The 10,112-nt window shown below is 40.8% G+C and overlaps 1 protein-coding gene and 1 pseudogene across 2 annotated transcripts in view; both read left to right on the forward strand.

Moving 5' to 3' along the window:
• SIRPD (signal regulatory protein delta) overlaps positions 1–4,300 on the forward strand; it is a 28,494-nt gene extending 24,194 nt beyond the window's left edge. Inside the window, exons 3-4 of one of the 2 annotated variants that reach the window (XM_054541705.1) lie at positions 1,231–1,389; positions 4,110–4,300. In XM_054541705.1, coding sequence (XP_054397680.1) covers positions 1,231–1,389; positions 4,110–4,126 — 176 coding nt within the window. In that variant the 3' untranslated portion in view covers positions 4,127–4,300. The remainder of the gene's footprint in view (positions 1–1,230; positions 1,390–4,109) is intronic. The other variant, XM_009233444.3, reaches the window with a different exon arrangement.
• A 5,102-nt stretch (positions 4,301–9,402) lies between these two features.
• Positions 9,403–9,502, forward strand: LOC112130382 (U6 spliceosomal RNA; annotated as a pseudogene).
• The last annotated feature ends 610 nt before the right edge of the window (positions 9,503–10,112 follow it).

Consider the following 10,112-nt stretch of genomic DNA (forward strand, 5'->3'; position numbering starts at 1 on the left):
TGCAGTCACAGACCTGCCCAAACTCAGGGGGAGGGAACATATGCCTACATCTCCATGGGAGGAGTGTCGAAGAGCATGAGGGAAGAGGGACCTTGTTGCAGTCAGCTCTAGAAAATAGAATCTGTCATCAATGAAGACAGGGATTAGAGTTAGAACAATGAGTGCTAAAGGGAACACTCTGGCCAGTTCCTTGTCAAGAAATCCCTCTCAGAAAAAATGTTTAACAAGCTAGAATAAGGTGTCGAGGGGAGAGGGACACTCATCATGCTACAGAGCAATCAAATCTCATCGCTGATTAGCCCCTTTCATTCCAGCCCTTCTCATCACCACCATCCAGTCAGCCACTGGTAAGGAGGCAGGGGTGGGGAGCAGTGGGGAAACTGAGTCACAGGAGGCAGTCCCTGGCACTGGGCCCGCAGGAGTGATGAGCTCATGGCTAGAGGCTCTGAATGTGATTTCATGTGCAGGTGGCTGCTGCTCAGAAGGAGGAGAGGAGATGAATTCTTGGTGTGAGCGTTTCTACAGCTCCTCCACTCCCTTCTCCCAAGAGGTGGCCCCAGACTAGGGACAGACAAAAGAGACACCCCTCCTCCTCCCAGCTGTGTTTCTGCATGTCACTGTTCCTGCAGTATGAGCACCCTAAGGCCCTGCACCCACCGCTTAACACACACAGGCTTCTTCCCCTTTCCTCTAAAACAGAAATTCTCCTCCTCCTCCCAAGATCTAACTCCTTGCTCACTCAAAGTCACTGCCCCTGTAAGCGTACTTTGAAGAGTCAAAGCCTCTCATCAGACATGGCTTCAGGCTCATTTTTACAACTGACACCTCTGGAGTGAAGAAAAACAGGGATCCACACCTGCGAAGCCCCATCCCCGGGAGCCCTCCTCCTGACTAGCTGCACAGCTCATCTGAGCCCAGGTCTTGGACTATCACAGGAGGCTGGACACACCGTTCTCTATGGCAGACCCTGTTCCTGGGCTCCTGGATGAGGAAAGGTCACCAGCACACCTGACACAAAGTGAGGGGCCCAAAGGGCAGAGCCTAGGCACTAAGGGTGTCTGTCAGGGCCCCTCCAAGCACTTTGGGACCCTTATATCAGTAACTTCTTAGCTTGTGTCTGATTCCTATTTCACAATCCAGAAACTGGAAAGGTCATAATCCTACAGCCCTTTCCTCCCATCATAGTAACTTCCTCTTATATCATGGAAGATATAGTTTTGCCTCTCTCAGCAGAGCAGAATCCAGGACCTCCCCAGAACAGACGTACAGGCAGAGCAGGCTCCAGGGCCCACCACGATGCCCGTCCCTGCCTCTCGGCCCTGCCTGAGAGAAACAACACAAACTATTTCATCCATCCTTGCTGCTGCCTCTGGCTGCTGGGACTCACAGGTGAGTGCCCCCACCCTCAGGTACCATGATGCAGAGGTGCTCTCCTGAGTTTGGCAGTGGTACCATTTCGCCACCTGCAGTGGGGCAGATGAATCTCTGTTGTTCTAGGGCCTCTTTCTTTGCCACCCCTTCCTCTTTAAGACACTTCCCTAAATAGTTTGTTTTATAACTAGTGTCTCCAAAACAAATCTCTCCAGAATTCTTATTGCTTGGAGGGGTTGCTTTCTCTCCCATCCAGGCGTTTCCCCATGACAGGGGTGCCCAGTCCCTCTCACTTCCCACACCCCTGATGTCTTGTGAAGGTTCCACGACCCCCTAGGCCTGACCTGCAGGACCTGATGCCACCCTGAGAGAAGAAGTAGAGGAGCAGCATTTGACCCCTCGGTCCCCAGGAGGGAGGCAGGGATGCTGTCATTAAGATGAGTACACATAGATGCATAGGTGACTAATAGATAGATTAGATAGATAGATAGATAGATAGATAGATAACAACAAGTACTACACATGCAATGTAGAACTATTAGAAAAAATTGCTACATGGTCCTTTTTAGACTAGTAAGTCTCCCAGAATCTCAGAAACCTAGGATTACATTCTTGATGCGGGTGTTTCTCCTGCCTGTCTACTCCCTTCTCTCCAAAGCTGATCTGCACAGTCAGGAGAGGCAAGCATCCTTCTCCCAGTGGTGTTAACATATCAATTTAGAGTCCAACTAATAAAGTTGTTAAAAGCACAGGCATTAAAAAAAAAACAAAACAACAGACCAGGGTTCAAATCCAAGTTTCATCATTTGTAGGCTCTTTGACTATGGATAAGTTACTCAACTTCTTTGTGCCTCTGTTTTCTTGTCTGTGAAATCGGGATAAATAATAATGCCTTTCCAATAAAGTTGTAGTGAGAATCAAACTAGTTAATTAATATAGTTAAGTGTTTGGAGTAATGTGTAGCACACAGAACCACCTATGTGAGCTCTGGCTGTTATAGCCTTTTAGGGCTTAACAAGTGCAAATATGAGCCCACGAAAATAGTCCTGCTGCATCCGGCCATTGTAACTCTCACTCTGTGTCTTTGGCAAGTCTATGTCTTCACTTAGAACTCACAGAAGTCATGGGAAATGAGAAAGGTCCATCAGGCTTGGTAGAAGAAGGAACTGAAAGCCAAGGAAGGGTGTGCGCTTCCTAGAATCACCAGGTTGTCAGGGCTGGAGCCTGGCCTACAGGACTTGCAGTTAAGAATGGAAAGCCCATTTCACAGAAGTCCTTCTATGAGCACAGTCCTGAGTGTTTCTCAAAGATTTTCAGGTTTCAGTATCACAACAAAATTGTAAGAGAAGTTTTACTTTCCACATTGTATACATTACATAAATAAGAAAACAGAGCCTCAGGGAGATTATTTTCGCAAGGTAAAACACCAATGTCAGTCCATTTTCTGTTGCTTAGAATAGAATACATGAAACTGGATTATTTATAAAGAAAAAGAACTTATTTCTTATAGTTATAAAGGCTGAGATGTTTAAGGTCAAGGGGCCACATTTGGTGAGAGCTTTCTTGCTGGCGGGGACTCTCTAAAGAGTCCTGAGGCAGCACAGGGTATCACATGGTGAGGGGACTGAGCATGCTAGCATACTATACTTGGGTCTCTCTCTCTCCTCTTATAAAACCAACAGTTCCCCTCCCATGATAACCCATTAATCCATTAATTTATTAAATAATGCAGAGTCCTTATGACCCAATCACCTCTTAAAGACCCTACCTCTCAATACTGCACATTGAGGATTGAATTTCAACATGAATTTTGGAGGGGACAAATATTTAAACTATAGCAATCAAGCAATAGAGGAGGCATTGAAACCTGGGTCAATGGGACTCCACTAACTCTTACTTTGACCTCTTCACTGTGCTGCTTCTATATACATCGAACTTTTAACAAAAATAAGATTACACAAAATATGGTGATTTATTAGTTCTTTTACTCAGTGATAAATTGGGGACCCTTTTCTATGTAAATATATATGTGTCTGCAACATCATCAATACATCAACAATATATACATCAACATTATCATTTCAATCGCTACATAGTTTTCCATTTTGTGGTTGTACCATCATTTATCTAACTCACTCCTATTCTTGGATATGGGCCTTACATCAAACTTTTCTATATTGTAAATACTATGATTGCCATTCCTTTACAAAGCATATTCACCCTTGTCTGATTGTTTCTTTTGAATAAGGCCATAGAAGAGGAATTACTAAATCAAAGAGTATGAGTTTTATTGGGAAATTGCATTTCAAAAGTGTTTTTTGGTTTCAAAAGCCATTTCCCAATAAAACGTGAGTGTCTCAATATCAGTAATACATTATCTCACCACACCCAGCGCAGAAGCAGCAGCAATGGACAGGGGGTATTTTGAACATTTGGGACCAAAATAGATTTGGTTAAAGTATCTCCACTTTACTTGTTTAAATATGGGTTTGTCACATGGACATAGATCATATGTCCTAGATCATGACTATAATGCTGTATTGCCATCTAGAGAGATTGTGTCCATTGTTATTCCCATCAGCAGTATGTGGGAGTGCCTGCCTCACCACACCCTTAGCAACACAGAAAATTGGCAATCTTTTTCATGTTTGCTAAGCTAATATTCTAAAAATTGTGTCTGCTCTTAGCTTACAGGAGGGAGAAATGTTTTATTTTATTTTATTTTTATTGTATTTCAGGCTTGCTGTCAAAATAATCCAAACAGGGAAGAAACGTACAAGTAAATAACAAAAGCCCCCATACTCATCTGGCTCCCTGGAGACAGCTACTTTTTAGGAGTTTCATTTGCCTTCTTCAAGAGAGCTTTCTTCCACTGACATAAAATGCCAGCTTGATCGTACAATAAATCTGTCTATTTACTTGGGTCCAATTCTAGGTTCTCTCTTCTGTTTCATCGACCTCTCTGCTTGCCTTGTTACCAACCTGCCTCTATTATTTATTGCAGCCTGAAAGTGTGCTCTAACTTTCATATGCTGAAATCTGTGTACACTTTTTTTAAAAACTTTTCCAGCTAGTCTGTCATGGACATTAGCAATTTGTGTGTGGTTTAACTTCACTGGATTACTGGGGTTGTTGAACATCTTTTCTAGAAGTATTTCTTCTCTTTTGACTTTCTGACTGCGTCCTTAGCAAGGGCTGTCTGTCTATCTTGTTTCTATGTCTCTCTTGATACCCAGTTAAGAAATATGCCCATCCTAAAAGCTAATACATGATATGGAAAGAAAGAATGAATGGGGCTTCAAATGCAATCTGAACCCAGGTACCTGGACAGCAGCCTCATCCCCAGCTGGAGCTTGGAGCTGACGTGTGTTCTTCCAGGAGTGGTGTGTGAAGAGAAGCTGCAGGTAATTCAGCCTGAGAAGTCCGTGTCGGTTGCAGCTGGAGAAATGGCCACTCTGCACTGCACTGTGACCTCCCTGATCCCCATAGGGCCCATCCAGTGGTTCAGAGGAGCTGGACCAGGCCAGGAATTAATCTACAGTCAGAAAGAAGGCGACTACCCCTGGATAAGAACTGTTTCAGACATCACAAAGAGAAACAGCACTAATTATTCCATCCGTATCAGTAGCATCACACCAGCAGAGCCGGCACCTACTACTGTGTGAAATTCCAGAAAGGAAGCCTAACATGGAGATTAAGTCTGGATCAGGCGCCCAGATGTTTGTGCATGGTTGAGTACAGATCCCTAGAAATCCAGCGCATTGCTCTAAAACAAATTACAATCCCTGGGAGCCTAGCCTAAGGCTCCCCCTTTGTTACCCTTGTGCCAAGATTATGAATAGAAAATGGGGATAATGAGAGGTCACAGTGAAGGAGCAGGGTGAAATGTAACCCCAGCGCCATCTATCAGTAGACTCCTAACTCTTTAGAATCTTGCAGCTTCCAAAGGCCCACAAAGCACAGTGGGTAAAAGTAGACTACAGGGCCAGATGGCCTGGGATCAACTGCTTGCTCTGCCATTTACATGCTATGTGACATTAATTCTATTTTTTTTTTTACAAGGTCTCTCTGTGTTGCCCAGGCTGGAGTGCAGTGGCGTGATCCCAGCTCACTGCAACCTCTGCCTCCCAGGTTCACGTGATTATTGTGCCACAGCCTCTTGAATAGCTGGGATTATAGGCATGTGCCATCATGCCTGGCTAATTTTTTTGGATTTTTTTTTAGTAGAGACAAGGTTCCGCCACGTTGGCCAGCCTGGTCTCGAACTCCAGACCTCAAGTGATCCTCCCACCTCGGCATCCCAAATTGCTGGGATTACAGGCATGAGCCACCATGCCCAGCCTACGTGACCTTAATTCTTAATTAAGATTCTTAATTCAAAATGTTAAATTCTCTGTGCCTCAATTCCCTTGTGTTTAAGGTAGGGATAACAATAGTATCCACTTCATAGATTTGTTATAAGAATTATAAATGTGAATGGGCTTATAAATGGAAAACACTTAGAAGAGTGTCTGCTGTATAATAATTATTATATTACTATATATCATTAGTACTCAGGATATTACAACCAATTAAACTTAAAAACATAATCTTAAAAGCATGGAACCATAGATTCCCATAAGATATGAATGATAAATTTATTGAGGCAGAAAGTTATAAGAATCACATGTAGATTATTGATATAGAATATGTAATTCCTACATTTCTTAAATTTTGTCCTTTATTTCTGTAAGTTCCGTGTATTCTTGAGTTTGGTCCTGGCTGATTCAATCATGGCTGAAGACAAACCCTGCAAGACTCTAAACAGCACCCATTAAAGGAAAGCCTGGGAAGCCCAACAGTTAGTTCAGATGTACTTGTATTGGTGAATTAATGATTATGATTCTTTAAAAAAAAAAGATTGTGATAATTTACTGTAACAGAACCATAGAACCATAGAAACATACATCAAGATAATTTAGGGGACTTTCACATTTTAGCACCTTACAGCCATGGAGAAACAAGGAGAATGGTAGGTAGTCTTTGGGGACAAAGAGAATGTCATACAATTTTAAAGAATTGAAACTAAAAAGTTATGCACAAAGCACTGTGAGTGACACCAGCATGAGATGCCTAAGGACAATATTAGACCCTAGAATACAGGGAATAATGCCTTCACAATTCTTAGGGAAAATTATTTCCAAGCTAAAATCATTTACCCAGCCAATCTACGGAGTTTGCAAGATTATCAAGAATTGCTTTTTACATCCTCTTATGCTTTACTAAAATAGGAGTCAAACAAAAAAAAAGGTAAGAATGAGAACTATGAATAGGGGATTGGAAACCCTAAGATAACAGCTGTGCAGGAGGCATAGAAATGGCCACTGGGCCATTCCAGAACTGGAGGACTTGCGGCATTACTAGGGACATCTCCAAAAGACAGAATCAGTAGAATACTTAAGTAGTCTTCAAACTCATGCCCACCATTTCTAATAGTATTTAACATTACGTTGAAGTATTTGTCAATGCTTTTAGAAGGAGAGAGCAACAAAAAGCATATTAATTGCAAAGGAAGTGGGAAAACTATCTCTCTTTGTAGATGATATGGTATCTGGAAAACTTAATAAAATCAACATTAAACTGCTATAAAAAACAAGATAATTTAAGTAACATAGTAAGTTATAAAATCAACAAACAGAAATCAATAACCTTCACATATACAAAGAAAGACCAGTTAGAACATACAGTGAAAAAAGACAAACACATAGTACAATAGCAAAATAAAATTAAATTAAATAATTGGGGCAACTTCTACCAAAATAGTGACAGGGACTGGATTTACTCTCTTGCTAAAAATCTGGGCAAATTATTTAAAACATGGTAGACAAGACATTGGATACCAGGCAACAAAGGACAGTGATCCTTGTGAAATGGGACACAAATGAAGTGAGCCCTAAGGCTGCCCTAAGAGTATTCTCTGAGAAGGCTTTAAGACCACCATACAGAAAAAGATAACTCAGGTGGAGCCCAAAGTTCTCCTTGAGTTGTTAAGAAGGACCTAGATGTCCACAGAGGCCAAGTGACTAGAGTTTTCAGGGTAGGGCACCAAAGAGCAGATTGTTTCACAGAAAGAGAACTCCAAATATCTGTAAAAGGTCCACATTGAATATTCAGTGAAGTATTGAAAAGTGTATTATGTACATGAGAAAAGTACATGAGGCCAGAGGAGAAAAATTTCTGGAGCTTACACAAGGCTAAGAATAGTGCCTGATCTTTACAACCTGAGTGAAAAAAAACTCATGATTCATGAGACATCTGGTAGAATACACAGAAGAGTTCTGCCTCAGTAAAGGAAAAAGAATTAGCCCTAGACCCAATGATTCTGGAGGCCTGCCTTGCAAAGCTTAAGTCCGAAACATGAAAAGTTCAAACCGCTTCCAGGTAATTTAACCATGTCCCAAAACAAGCTCAAGCGTATTTATAGAAAGGCAAAATACCCACTACCCAATGAAGTAAAAGTCACAATATCTGTTATCCAATAAAAAATTACTAGGCATGAAAATGGCAGGAAAATGTGATTCATAGTAGGAAAAATTAATCATTTGAAACTAACCAGGAAAGACAGATGATAGAATTAGTACACAAAGAAATTAAAGTTATTATAAGTATACTCTGTATGTTCAGGAAGCTAGAATAAAAACTGAATATGTGAAGTAGATGCATGGAAAATATTTAAAAGATCCATATTGAACTTTTAGAGATGAAAGCTGCAATATCTAAGATGAAAAATAGACTGAGTAGGATTAATAGCAGTTAAGACGTTGAAGAAAATAGATTAATGAACTTAAAGACACAACAACAGAAACTATTCAAAATGACACATAGAGAGATAAAAATGGAATACATAAAGCCACATCCAAATATAAGACCAAAAAAATTAAAAACTGTATAAAAGATAAACAGAGCGGCCAGGTGCGGTGGCTCACACCTGTAATCCCAGCACACTGGGAGGCCAAGGCGGGTGGATCACGAGGTCAGGAGATTGACACCATCCTGGCTAACACGGTGAAACCCCACCTCTACTAAAAAAATACAAAACATTAGCCGGGCGTGGTGGTGGGCACCTGTAGTCCCAGCTACTTGGGAGGCTGAGGCAAGAGAATGGGGTGAACCCAGGAGGTGGAGCTTGCAGTGAGCCGAGATGGCACCACTGCAATCCAGCCTGGGCAACAGAGTGAGACTCCATCTCAAAAAAAAAAAAGATAAACAGAGCATCAGTCAGCAGCTATGGGGAAATTTCAAGTGGCCTAATAGATATGTATTGGAGACACCAGTGGAAGAGGGGACAGAAAGAATATTTGAAGAAATAATGGGCACATATATTCCAAATATGATGAAAACTGTACACCCACAGATCCAAAAACTCGATGAACCCCAAGCACAAACCAAGTTGCAAAAACCAATAAAGAAAATATCTCAAAAGCAGCCCCCCCAAAAAGAAATATTAAATACAAAAGAACAAAAAATAAATAAGACAGGAGATTTTTCATCAAAAATAATGCAAGCTTAAGACAGTGGGGATACATCTTTAAAGCTTTTTTTCTTTTTTTTGAGACAGTTTCACCCTCGTCACCCAGATTGGAGTGCAATGGCATGATCTCGACTCACTGCAACCTCCGCCTCCCAGATTCAAGTGATTCTCCTGCCTCACCCTCCAGAGTAGCTGGGATTACAGGCACCTGCCACCATGCCTGGCTAATTTTCGTATTTTTAGTAGAGACGAGGTTTCACCATGTTGGCCAAGCTGGTCTCGAACTCCTGACCTCAGGTGATCCACCCCCCTCAGCCTCCCAAAATGCTGGGATTACAGGCTTGCCCCACGATGCCTGGCTATTTAAGGCATTTTTAAAAAGAAAACGATAATTAAAAAGTCATTCTAGAATTTTTACCTAGCAAAAATATCTTTTAAAATAAATAAATAAAATTAAGCATTTAATTTATTTATCTATTTTTTGAGCCAGTCTTGCTCTGTCACCCAGGCTGGAGTTAAACTCACTTTGGCAGCACAGATACTAAGAGTGAAATGATACAGAGATTAGTATGGCCTGTGTACACGGATGGAATGCAAATTTGTGATGCATTCCATGTATTTTCTCAGTTTTGCTAGATGGAAAGCATTCTAGAGATGTATAGTGGTGATGGTTGCACAACAATGTGAATGTACTCAATGTCACTGAACTGTACAGTAAAAAATGGTTAAGATGGCAGATCTTATGTGTACTTTATCACAATTTTTGAAGTGAAGAATAAAGACTTTATCAGTCATACAAAAGCTGAAAGAATTCATCATCAGCAGATCTGCACTACAAGAAATGTTAAAAAGAAGTCCGTCCAACAGTAGTAAAATGATACCAGATGGAAACCTGGATATATACAAGGAAATTAAAAGCAAGAGAAATAGTAATAATGTGGAAAAATATTTTAAAAGTGTATTTAAATGTACTTAAAACATAGTCAACTGTTCAAAGCAAATACAATAATAATATATTTGACAGATTATAACATACATGGAAGTAAAATGTGTGAGAAAAATAGCACAAAGGCCAGGAAGAGAGACATAGAAATATATTACTGTAAGAATTTTATGCTATATGTGAAGTGATACCTTATCACTCATGGTAAATAATCATGAGTTAATAATGTATGCCAGAAATCCCAAAACAACCAGTAAAATAACACAACAAAGAGTAATAGCTAATAAA

The sequence above is a fragment of the Pongo abelii genome, chromosome 21, assembly GCF_028885655.2.
Source record: "Pongo abelii isolate AG06213 chromosome 21, NHGRI_mPonAbe1-v2.0_pri, whole genome shotgun sequence".
Classification (NCBI taxonomy): Eukaryota; Metazoa; Chordata; class Mammalia; order Primates; family Hominidae; genus Pongo; species Pongo abelii.